Here is a 13,605-nt window from a genome sequence, read left to right as displayed (position 1 = left end):
TTACTTCAATTCATAATATTAATTTAGTTGTGCCAAATCCCATTACGAAATTAGTAACTGTCGAAGTTAGTAATAAATGTTTATTTTCATATCACGATTTCAGTGATCACATTTTTCTATTAATGGAGAATAATAGAAGAGCAAAGGTCAAAGAAGGAGAAGAACGTTGTGAATAAAACAATAACAGCTGGCAAGCTGCAGGCCAAATGAATTTGGACAAATATCAAAACTCTGTGGCCTTCATTTCATACCCCTGCCACGTGGTCCTATCTTTCATTCCCCAGATGACCTAATTCCCACTTTCCGCCTGCTTTTCAAAGTAGAGTTTCGAATTCTGGTGGGAACGTCCAAAATTCTCCGTACCGATCAAATACGACTTTGATCTTTTCCTCGGTTTCGCTTTTGATTCCCACCTGTTTCAGAGTATTCCGAGCATTTCCGACTGTTTCCGCCATTCAGGTCCGTTCAAATCAGCCAGAGCAGCTCATAGCCTCATAGCTGTGACTGAAACAGTTACGAACCTTTTTTTTCTCGAGGAGAAGGTGCATTTTCAAAATTGTGAGTCCTTGTTCATTTTCTCTGTTTTCATAATTTGTGTGTGTTTTGTTTCCTAGTCTGATCTCGTTTGCGACATGGCTGTGCCTCTTTGTTCTTCAATTACTTCAACTCTATCTATCTATTTGAAGACTCTGATCTTCTGCTCATATAATTGAAGTGATTCTTAGGCTACTCAGATGATGAAACTATACAAAATCTCTCCGTGGCAACTTCTTTCAGCCATATACGAATGCACCGTTGCACAATCTCGAACCAGGGGGTAATTTTCGAACTTAGTTTCTTCGATTCATTTCGGAGTTTGTATTTTCAATAATTAATTTGTAAATTTGAAAGAGCAATGCTACACAACGTTTCCAATTTCTATACACTATATTTTTTTAAATTTTTTAAATTTTTTAATATTTTTTGAGTTTATTCTTTTTAAACTAATTTAATTTTTCTATTCATTATTTATATATTAAATATTTGATAAAAGAAAAAATAATAAAAATTAAAAAATATGTGGTGTGTGGAAGTTATGTAGATTTTTTTAAAATATGGCTCACCTTGTTCCATTTCCATTCTATTTTATCTAATATCCAAGCATTACAAATATACGAACAAATAATCTTCAGTTTCAAATTTTTAATTCCAAGATGATCTCGTATCATCTAATTTCATTTCATCTTATTTCAATATCCAAGCATCGTAAAAAAATATTTTTTAATTTTTAATTTTCAATTTTTTCATCTAATAATTACAATTTTTCTAAATCTAAAAAAAATAAAATAAAATTTAATTTAATTTTTTTAAATTTTAAAACAAGCATAATATTAAAAAATAATATTCTAATAATATTTTAATTTTATAATATTTTAATTTTTTTCAAAATTTTATAAAATATTTAATTATTATTTACATATTTTTAATTTCATCTCATCCTATCTAGACATCGAGGGCTTCATTTCAAACATTTAGATATTAATTTAGTAAATATTATAAATTGGAGTCTCGGACTTCAAAAATTTGAAAGTCATGTTGAGCATTGGCCAAGTGCAAATTTTGATTAGAAATTCAAGTTTTGGTTATAGCATTAACATTTGGTTAGGTGAATCTACATTAGATTAGTTATTTTAAAGTCAAAATAATAATATAATATTTTATATTTTAATAATATTTTATATTTTTTTTAATATTTTACAAATACACTCTATATATTAATTAATACTTTATTTTTTACTTAAAATTATTATTTTTCAGCTATATTGCAATTTCTACCAACACAATTTCTACCATATGGTTGTAGTTTCTACCAACACTGTACAAAAAAAATAATTGTAGTGTCTACACAACATTATCCAACACAAACAAAGGCAATCAAACTAGGAGAAATGAACCAAATCGAACTAAATTGGTTGCACTTTATATCTACTAAACGATCACTCATCTAGTATATAAACTTATCTAGCCCACAACAGTAAGGAGCAAGGAGAATATCTCCTAGTTTTAACATACAGGTCCAGTATAATACTAGAGAATTAAGCTTTAGCTGGATCTCATAAAATGGAAAACTTCACAATGCCAGTATGCAATAAAACCTGCTAGGAAGAGCATCACAAGCATGTTGTATGCGTCCAAATAAACCTCTCGATGTGGATGGCTTGCCAAATCGAACATAAGGTGCTAACAAACCAACCAAAGCAATATCCACAACCACACCAACTAAAAGATTTGCATCATACAACTCAAACACTGACAAAGAATCCTTCCCTCTTTTCTAAACCTCCGCAAATGTTACACAACAGGAATTTATGACTATCTGCATAACACCAAATCAACAATAAGAATTTTTTCATTACATTTACATAAACTTGAAAACAACTCCAAGACCCTAAAATATGCACTCATTCAATCTGAAGTGCTTACATCCTTAAACACCAATCAAGCACTGGTATGCACATGCCACAAAAACAGAATTAGACCACAGAATTGCTCGAGATGACACACCAACTGACTGATTAATGTCCTAATATGGGTTAATGAGTAAGCAATTTCACAAACTATAAACAATTTTACAATTGTTTACAATTTACAATTTTACAAACTATAATGCGTAAATGATCTGGATTCAAGCTACATATTGTTTCTTCCATTCAATCAACAAATTTTTATCATAGAGCCTCAAAACACATCAAGATCCCAATCTTTCTTTAATCGCACATGCACCTGCAAATCCAAATACTGCTCAAGAAGCCGTTGCCGAATTCCAGTCGTCTTGGTGGCCTCCACATATTCGAAGGAAGCTCAACCCCTCGAGCCTTCGTCTCCTTCATCATCTCCTCAAACTTCAATATAGGCCCGGACTCCTTATCCTCGTCGTTATCGCCACCACTGCTCCGTCTTCTCCAAAAACAGAAAAAATATATATATATGGGAATGCCAAGAAAACTTGGATGGAGAGAGTTGAGAAGATAAAGTCCGAGATGTTTCCACTAATTAAAAGTTCTTAACTTTCCATTTCATCCTTATTTTCCTCCACTTTCTACGCATCTAAATAGACCACTTTCCTCCAATTTCTCAGGAAAATTTGTTGTTATCCAGTAACCTTAGCAGAATAAAGAGGCCACAAATCAATCTCTCAATGCCCCTCTGTTTTTATTTTGTATCCCAGTAAACGATAATAACGAGAAGAAAATTCACAAACACCAATTGAAGAACCCAAACTGAGAGTGTTGCATTCTTAAAAATCATACCCATTTCATACTCAAAATACTCAATACAAAGATTACCCAAATAAAACTTCAGTAGTGGAAAAACCCAAACTGAGGGAGAGTGTTGTGTTCTTGAGCCAAGTCGAGAGAGAGAGAGAGAGGAAATCGCATAATCGTGAAAGATCGACCCAGGAATGGATAGACAATAGATCGAGGAAGAGAGAAAATGGAGAGAAGAGAGAGAGAAGAGTTTCTGAAAAAAGGAAAATATGAGGGAAAGAGAGAGGGGCGGTTGGACGAAATAATAAAATAAACATTTGATCTTTCAACAGTCGCTCGCCAACAATGACGAGGGAGGTGAATTCACTATAGTTGAAAGTTAGAAAAATATGATTTTGGCTAATTCTATATAGTGATTTTGAGCAAAGCTATACATCAGCCTGTAACCGCAGCACACTATACAATTTTTTTTTTAACCGCAACATACCTTGGGCTGATACGAATAATTCTCTAGTAATTTTAGCCCTATAAAATCTAAAATTTAGACTTGAATTTGACAATGACTCTATTGCCATGCTCTTTTTCAATTAACCAAAAGAAACTTATTAAAAAATAATAGTTAAAATCCCTGTTTGGTTATTCAGATTCTATTCGTTGAAAAGATGGGCACCTCGTGAGTGGACTTCAGAATATTGTCCGCTAGCACTCGCAGGTCACTTTCCTTGACCTGTTTGGATTTGACCAGAATAGCCTCGACACAACAGTTATTCCCTTAAAAATTTCTGTATATACAGTAAGGAACTTTTTAATTTATAATTACCGCATACCATACATAATAATTTTTTTTCTCTTATCAAATATGTAGTATATAGATAATGAATAAAATAAATCAATTAATTTAAAAAAATAAAATAATTTTTTTTTAAGTGATTCATGATGTACGTAAATAATAAGTAGCAAAGCTCAATGATATTACCTACATAATATATTTTATAATACATTTCACATGTTTTAAAATTAGGATATTTTTATTTTTACAAGGTATTTTACAAAACATTCTTCATTTTAAAATATAATTATATAAAATGTTATGAAAAATTATATGTTTTATCATTTTTCAGAATGTGACAATCTCATATACTATTCGAAAGAATTTTTTCCGACATTTATTTTTCCTTAATTTCTATAACTCCAACTGCTTGAATATTTTGACAAATTCATAGTTTATGAAAACATTGGTTCCCCTTTATATATATATATATATATATATATATATATATATATATTTTTTTTTTTCTTTTTTTTTTCTTTTTTGGATAAGTCTCCATTAGGACCATTACTTTTATGTTTACAAATGTCCAAATGATATCTCATGCCTCTATTACAATTAAAAATAAACAAAATTGAGTTGATATATTTTTTAGGAATAATATTATGGCATTTGATTGGCGATATATTTGGCCTCCCGAAAGTTGGGTGCCATTTTTTTTTAAGTACTAGGTTATACAATGATAAAATTTTATAAAATTATAAATAAAATTACTCAGCAAGAACTAATAAGGTTTGAAAAATACTTTAGACACAAAAGAATTACACAAAAATAAATCTAGAAATTGATATACCTTGATATGGTACGTTAGATTATAAAGTTGCTTTTATTATAAAGTATATCTAACGAATTCCATAAAATCACATTAATTTATAAATTTATTTTTATATAACACTTCTTGTAAGGTTTTAATGGACCTAATCTGTGTCATTAAACTATATCAGCCGTTCAAGACTGTCATTGTCCTGATTTTATTTGTAGGATTAATTACTTAATCAAGCTTCGCATAAAAGCCATAAAGAACTACTTAAGAAGTGATTGACACATGTACAAAACAGACATGAAATTGACCTTTTCACTGTATACTTGGAACATAAATAATTTCTTACTTGATGAGTCCAAGCTATATTGGTGATGTCTTAATTTTTGTTGCAGAGCCAAATACTGAACAATTATCCTTCCATTTTAATTACCTTTTTCGTTTAAAACATAAAACATATATTATCATGCCAATACCAAAAGAATTATATTATTATATATTTTTTTTATCATTTTTAATCACTTGGATTATTTTGTTGCATATTTTTAGTAGAATATTAAAGAAAAAAAAAGAAAAAAAAGTATATATTTACCTTTTTGGATTAAAAGTTGCCTAAAGATATCTAATATCTTCCTTAAAAATCACTTACTTTTAATAATAAAAACAATTTGCTAAATACTATTTTACAAAGTCTTAATAACTCCAATTATCATGTAGGTATGTTTTTTGTGATCTTATGCATGAATTACATTTTCTATAAAAATTAATAAGTAGTATTGGAGTACAAACATTAATCTTATTATATGATATTATAATATTAAAAAAACTAGTATTTCTAGAAGGAGGAAGGAGTACGAGGGTGTTTTTGTAAATTCATAAGGTATAAGGTTTCTCATTAGATACTTGAATCCGGGAATGGGCAACTTTTTAGCTGTTTGATAGCTATGAAGAAAGAGGCCTGTGTAATTCATCTCTCTCTCTCTCGTCTTTGCAGATTCCATTTCATTTTCCAGGGAAATGCTTTCTTGCGTACCAAACAGTGTTGAGGAATCTTACTGAAATGTCACCACCATCACCCACTCTCCTCCCGACTTGTACTGCTCTCTTTCTCTCCCTCCTCGCCTTTGCCTCAGCAACGAATGGCACCATTGTCGTCATAGGAAGCTCCACCACACTCCTAAGCGAAAACGGAACGTTCCAGATGGGATTCTTCAACGCCAACGGCGAGTCCAAGTGGTACTTGGGCATTTGGTACTCCTCCATCCCATCCCGGACCTATGTCTGGGTCGCCAACCGCGAAAACCCAACCAGAAAACTCGAAACGTCGACTTTCGAAGTCGACCGGTCCGGTCGGTTAGCGGTGAAAGAGTCCGAAAACCTAACGGTCTGGCAAAGCTCAAACGTCGAGTTCTCGACGGTCGTGAAGCTCCTGGACAATGGGAATCTGGTTCTGCTCACCCCGGAGGGTATGGTCTCCTGGCAAAGCTTCGATCACCCGACGGACACGTGGCTTCCCGGCATGAACCTCACGAGCGATCAGTTCCTAACCTCCTGGCAGAGCTCGTCAAATCCCTCCCCTGGATTGTATTCTTTGCGGCTGAAGACATCGAACTATGGCGAGTTCGAGCTCGTTTATAATGCCACTAAGGTTTACTGGATCACTGGGAACTGGACCGGTGAGGCATTTGCTAATGTGCCGGAGATGACTGTACCGTACATTTATAACTTCAGTTTCGTGGACCCCTTCACCCCGAAGGCGTCGTTCGGGTTCACCTTGAGGTCGCTGGACAACGGGTCGGGCCCGCCGTTGACCGGCTTCAAGATTGACTGTATGGGCCGATTGCAGCAGTACTCGTGGTGGCAACGGTCGGAGAGCTGGAACAGTTTCTGGGCGCGGCCGGAGAGCGTGTGCCGAGTGTATGGACTGTGCGGGAGTCTCGGTCTCTGTGGTATCATGGGATCGAGGCCCTGCGAATGTCTACCTGTCCCGGGATTCAAACCTGTAGACGACGGGGCATGGGAGTCTGGAGACTATTCCGGTGGGTGTCGCCGGGAGAACGAGAGTTCGTGTGATGGGAATGACGAGTTTGAGAGGCTCGGAGCCGTACGTTTCGATGGGGCCGTGACGCGGTCGTTTTCGGGTGATCGGAAGGCATGCGAAAGGGCGTGCTTGAATGATTGCGCTTGCGTTGGACTATATTACGACGGGAGGAGTAGTTTGTGCAAGAACATTTATGGGTCGCTTTTGAATCTCCAGAATATGAGTGATGGTATAGGTGGTGCTGAAGAACAAGTACTGTATGTGAAGAGAACGAAGGAGAAGAGGAAAAGGTTGAATCTTGAGGGTTTGACTGTCGGCATTGTTGGGTCGATTTTGGTTTTGGGATGTGTAGGGGTGGTGGGGTTTGTCTTTATTATAAAAAGGGGAAAGAAGAGGAAAGGAATGGACGAAGATGGTGGTTTTCCGGCAATGAATTTGAAGGTGTTTTCTTACAAAGAGCTTCATTCGGCAACTCGGGGTTTCTCGGAGAAACTCGGGCATGGCGGGTTTGGAACGGTCTTTCAAGGTGTTTTACCGGATTCCTCCACTCTAGTAGCCGTGAAACGTCTGGAGAGGCCGGGCGGCGGAGAGAGAGAGTTCCGTGCGGAGGTGCGCACCATTGGGAACATCCAACACCTCAATCTTGTGAGACTAAGAGGGTTCTGCTCCGAAAATTCTCATAGACTCTTGGTCTACGATTACATGCCTAATGGTCCTCTGAGTGCGTATCTACGCCTAGAGGGGCCTAATTTAAGCTGGGATGTTAGATTTCGGGTGGCACTTAATACTGCCAGAGGCATTGCATATTTACACGAGGAATGCAGGGATTGTATCATACATTGCGATATTAAACCCGAAAATATTTTGCTTGATAGTGAGTACACTGCCAAGGTATCTGATTTCGGGCTGGCTAAGTTAATTGGTAGAGATTTCAGCAGGGTCTTGGCCACAATGAGGGGCACATGGGGCTACGTTGCACCGGAGTGGATTTCTGGGATCGAAATTACCACCAAAGCCGATGTCTATAGCTACGGCATGACATTGCTGGAATTGATTGGGGGTAGGAGGAATGTGGAAGCACCCCAGTCAGCAGACAGAGAGGGCAGTGCTGGTGGAGTTGTGGGTAAGTGGTTCTTTCCTCCATGGGCGTCACAACAGATAATTGAGGGCAATCTGGGGGCAGTAGTTGATAGTAGACTTGGTGACGCATATGATATTGAGGAAGCTAAGCGATCTGCACTTGTGGCAGTGTGGTGCATACAGGATAATGAGACAGTGAGGCCTAGCATGGGAATGGTGGTAAAAATGCTGGAAGGTGTGGTGGAAGTGACCATTCCTCCAGTGCCGAAATTGTTACAAGCACTGGTTTCTGGAGAGTCTTTTAGCGGTGCTAAGGCCTCTTCAGGCAATGGGGTATCCGCTGTTGGTGGCTTTTATGGCGAGAATATGGCAGTTGTGTCGGGCGGTGCTTCAGAATCATCTCTTGGGGATGCCTCATCTGCAACAAATGAGAATGTGAGTGCTTAACTACCTAAGTTTGATGAGGTTGACTGATTGTGCCTAATTGCATACAAGCAAGTAATGCTTGTTGAGTTTCTTTTTCATTTGAAATTGAAGTACCAGAAGCGATCTGCTGTAGATGTTTTTTTTATGTAAAGCTTGATTTTGCTGTCGGGAAAGTTTCGCTTTTGGTATTGGAGTTCACAAGATTCTAAGGCCTAGTCATCTCTTTATTCAAATGATACACTAATGCCTCTCCCTTCTCCTTTTTTTTTCTTAAATTGATGGATCCCTTTAGTCAGAGAACACTTCAATGGGAGAATCAGAATCTTACGAGTTTTATTTTGAACATCCAGACATCGCTCGATGCTAGTCTTTGTTGGTCCTATAAAAGCAACGATCTTGATCACCCTTTTTATTTTTTGTTCCCCTCCTTTCCATTTTTTCAATTAAGTTATTCATGTATTTTTTTTTCCTTCTAGTGCCTTTTGGGCGCAATTCCTCGGAGGTCAATCTTGCTAAGAAGCGTGGCAAAACAACCTCATGTGCCACCTAATCTGTGCGTAAGGATCACATGATGCTATGCATGTGTACAACCTTTGGACGACACGTGCCGTTTCAGTAGATTCAACTACTGCAGTCTGCAGATTTCTCTGTATATATAATTATATATATATATATATATATATATATATACACAGAGAGAGAGAGATTTTGAAGCCCATAATAGATAGGACTAGGTTGAGAGAGTCCTTACCAAACATGATTAAAGTCTAAAATGAAGTTGGGTTTATGACTTTGGATAACCCTCGGTCTATCTACTATCTTTGATTTTAATGGTGGGGTAGGAAAGTTTTTGGTATAATCATGATCACAAATTTGACATTCCATGTCGGTAGAATGCAGAGGGACATGCCCTGTTTGTTATCTCAGGTCAGAACTACAGCTGCATTTAGCTTTTTTCGCTTTTCAATTTCAATCATGAAATATAATGAGCATGGTCCACTTCAACCTACTGCGGTGTGCTGTCAACGTGAAGGATCAAGGGTTTCCTTTTCGAATAATGATAATTGTTAGAACCTCTTACTACTATTTATTTATTGTTATTATTTTTTTAATTTTACTTAATAATTAAGAAAGTGATTATTAATAAAATTATATATATATTTTAATTTTTTCTTAACGATTAAAAATGTTAAAAAAATACTTAAAAAAAATGATAAAAAAATAAAAAAAAACTTAAAATACACTTAGATAGTAGATAGATAGTAAAAGCCTATCACTATGCTTCCTTTTCTAGTGTCAAATCGGCGGGTTTAAACTTTATGGAAAAATTTGTTTATATCCTTTCCATCATTTTCTCAACATCTTTTAATGTAATATGAAATAATAAATATATAAATAAAATATTATAAATAATTTTTAATAATTTAATATCACATCATGAGATAATGAGAAAATGATAAATAACATTACTTAAACTTCATACATAGATTGTAGTTATAACATACAATATAATTATTTCAAATTACCATTAATTGTGATGATTTAATGTTTTTGAGTTATTCCCAAATAGTTTTGTGTATTATGTATTGAATTTGAATCTAAATGGGAATTCATTTTATGGCCTATTTGAGAACATAACTGTTCTCAAATATTTTCAAATTATTTTATCAATATTTACAAACTATTCACTATTATTTTATTATTTTATTATTATTTACAAATTATTTTACTATTATTCACAAATATTCTGATATATTCTTAGTATCCAAAAGAGTCTGACTACTGGATAAGAATTTATTGAATTTCCTAGTGAAGTCGAAGTCTAAGTTATTATTCAAACTCGAATTGTGGAAATACTTGTGACTTTCTATTGTCTAGGTCCCTTTTGTTTGATTCATATGGTGTAGAATGCTATTATAGTCAATACTAGATAGAAAAGCCATTTCCAGCTGCCCTTTCATACCCTTTTGAGAAGGGAAAAAAAAAACAATTTGGGATAAATTGTAATTTTTTGGTAGTTTAGATAGGTGATTCCTTTGTTTTCTGTCTTTCAAGAAAGTTGGGTAAAACTAGAATTTCGAAGTTTTAATCAAAGGAACGAATTATCTTGTAGCTTTTTTTCTTTAATTTAATTTCAGAATGACAAAGTCTAAAATAAAAAAAACATTATTTCATTATTACGAAAAGGGTTTAAGATTTTGTTTTCTTTTTTATAAACATCAAATATTTTATTTTGACTTATCAATCTTGTATTATTATTAGGGTTCTGTTTGGATACAGAAACGATTTCATTTCATCTCATTTTATTATTATAATTTTTTTAAATTTTCATATAAAATATAATAAATAATTCAACTTTTTCAAATTTCAAAATAATAATAATATTAAAAAATAATATTCTAATAATATTTTTATTCAACTTTCATCTAAAATCTTCATCTCATTATCCAAACGGGCCAAGTGTATCTCTAAAGATAGGAAAGATCTTCCTCCTAAGTCCAAACTATATTTGATTATGACTAATGGAGTATCCTATGTAAAAATAATTCTTCCAAATTCCTTACAACAAAATTTCACTATCCCCTGAATTGGATGATGGACCTCTAGTACTTAACCTAAGAAACTTTTTTGGAACACACTAATTAATTGAGAAATGTAAACGATTATCATCCTGTAAAACGTTTTTCTTTTTTTTTGAGTGGGGAGGAGAATTTTGAATTCCAGACATTCTTTTTGGAGGCTGGGATTATGTTAATTAGGTCATAGGCCTTTGGCATCTTGTACAACATTTTGAAGACGAAAAATATGTATATTTTTTAGAGGCTTCAGATTTATATATGAGCAATTGCAGGCTCTATTGCATTCTACATTTTGTGCAATTATCTCAGAAATCTACATGATCTGTCGTTGCAGACTTCTAATCTTATGGCTTCTCCCAAAAAATATACAGATCTTCGGCTTCTTTTGTTGTATATATGCTTGTACATTTCTCTTTTATTGATTATACTTAGTACAAAATCATTGTAATGTTCAAATGATGGAACTGCTTCTTAGCATGCCTCGTTTGTATCTAAAATTCACATTAATTCATCTCAATTCACCTCATCTCATCATTACAATTTTTTTAAATTTTATATAAAATATAATAAATAATTTAATTTTTATTTTACTATTTACAAATCTACTCAACTTATTTCAAATTTCAAACCACTCGTTCAAATGTTTTTCTCTTGCCATCAACTTTCTTACATATAAGTACATGAATTTTCTGCAGGCATGGAGCCAGTTTAATGGAGTTGTGAACTTGTGGGGCTACTCATGCTGGTGATCTTGCTTCTCGGCGTGGGCATTGTTCTGAGTCAGACGGTATGTTGTTGGTTGGTGAAAGGATGGGTGGACAGAAGAGGGTTGTCACGTTGATGTTGACCTCCTAGCCTAGGGCATGCAACTGGAGGCAATGCTAACTGCAAATTAGTGCTGCAATGCGACGCATCCAATGCATTGTAGCACCACTCTTGTATGTTTAATTATCCATTTATTCCAATTTTATTCTTAGTGAAATACAATGGTATAATCATTTTGTAATATTTATATGTAAAAAGAACACTATTACATCTATAAAAAAATTATACAAAAAAATCTTATAAATTGATGTAGTTTCATCTAATTCATTAGATCTATTTTACAATAAAAATAATTTTATAATTTAACAAATCACATCAAATTATATTAGTTTGTAAGATTATTTTTATGTAATCACGTTGTGAATAGAATATTTTTTTGCAAAAATGGCTAACAACAGTTCAAAATAACGTCTGATCTATTGGATTATACAAAGTTAATGCAAAATGCATATTAGCTATATTGTTTGATCTCTATATATAACATGCATGCACTATTTATCTATGAAAAGTGTAAACATTTGTTCTTATTTCTTTCATTTTCATCTCTTTCTCTCATTTATTATTGTTTAGTCATCTTGCATTTATATGCAAAATAGCTAACAGCATGTCAAAATAAGGTTTTCATTGAATTATTCAAAGTCAATTCGAAATGTATATGAGTTAAAGTGTTTTTCTACATTTGACGTGTACTACTTATCTATTTAAGGTGTAAACATTTTTTATTGTTTCTTTCATTTTCCCTCTCTTGCTTTATATTTCTTGCATTTACACTTTTATTTATAAAACATGAAAAAGATAATATTATTATAATATTATATTTTAATAAAATAAAATAACTCACGATAAAAAATTTGTAAAACAATGAAAAGGGTCAAAAGTTCATAAAATAGGACAAACAATTTTTCATTTTTATTGAGCTATTTTTATCATTTTGGCAATGGAGAGACATTGCAATCACATTAACATACGCGGAAACATTGAAAATATTGGAAGATATAAGAATATGTATATTTAACAGAAGTTAGTGAAAATCTTATAAACTAATAAGTAAAGAATATTTAAATAATATAAAGTATGTCGGGTGCTACCCGACCTATACGGGCCAGCCACCCATCCCGCACCCCGTTCCTGCCTAGGTAGGTGACTACTAAATTTACTCTCACATCTCGTCCCCACTTAGGCAGGGTGACTAAATCTACCCTTGTAACCCGTCCCCGCTTGGGCAAGGTGACTATTTGCATCTACCTGCGGGCAGATTGACACCACCATCGTCCGGCCACCTCGTCCGACAACACATTTTTCACAAAGAAAATCCAACAAAATTGCATCTACATAAAAAATAGTACAAATCCAACAAAATTATTGATCTAAATATCTATGCACAGAATGACGGGCCATGTCGTGACCCTGGGTCATAAAACTCAAAGACCCATGGTTGCTATTGTTGGTCTTTAACTTACATATCCGCAAAGCGTGATCGTGGTCTTGGATCATAAAAACCCACGGCTAAGCCCATGGTTTTACAAATTAAGGTCTCATTTGGTTACACAGATGAGATGAGATGAAAGTTAAAAGTTGAATAAAATATTGTTATAATATAATTTTTTAATATAATTTTTGTTTTGAAATTTGAAAAAGTTGAATTGTATTTTGTATTTTGTATTTTGTTTAAGAGTTTGAAAAAATTATAATTAATGATTAGATTAGATGAGATGAGATGGTTTGTGAAAACAAACCAGACCTTAGTATTTTATAAAGATAACTATTCTCAATGGACACCTAGAATATCTTGTTATGGAACATGGCACCCTTTCAAT

The 13,605-nt window shown here is 33.8% G+C and overlaps 1 protein-coding gene across 2 annotated transcripts; it reads left to right on the top strand.

Annotated features, from left to right (window-relative positions):
- The first annotated feature begins 272 nt into the window (after nucleotides 1-272).
- LOC121246985 (G-type lectin S-receptor-like serine/threonine-protein kinase SD2-2) lies at nucleotides 273-9,393 on the top strand. 2 transcript variants are annotated; one of them, XM_041145319.1, is made up of 5 exons: nucleotides 273-558; nucleotides 726-817; nucleotides 5,832-8,393; nucleotides 8,735-8,754; nucleotides 8,877-9,393. In XM_041145319.1, the coding sequence occupies exons 2-5, from the start codon at nucleotides 788-790 to the stop codon at nucleotides 8,932-8,934; spliced, it is 2,670 nt and encodes an 889-aa protein (XP_041001253.1). In that variant the 5' UTR covers nucleotides 273-558; nucleotides 726-787; the 3' UTR covers nucleotides 8,935-9,393. The 2 variants fall into 2 exon arrangements, with proteins under 2 accessions (XP_041001253.1, XP_041001252.1); XM_041145318.1 differs by having other exon boundaries at nucleotides 716-817.
- The last annotated feature ends 4,212 nt before the right edge of the window (nucleotides 9,394-13,605 follow it).

Source organism: Juglans microcarpa x Juglans regia, chromosome 1S (assembly GCF_004785595.1).
Source record: "Juglans microcarpa x Juglans regia isolate MS1-56 chromosome 1S, Jm3101_v1.0, whole genome shotgun sequence".
Lineage (NCBI taxonomy): Eukaryota > Viridiplantae > Streptophyta > Magnoliopsida > Fagales > Juglandaceae > Juglans > Juglans microcarpa x Juglans regia.
The sequence above is the reverse complement of the archived record's forward strand: the minus strand, read 5'-3'. Positions and strand labels throughout refer to the sequence as shown.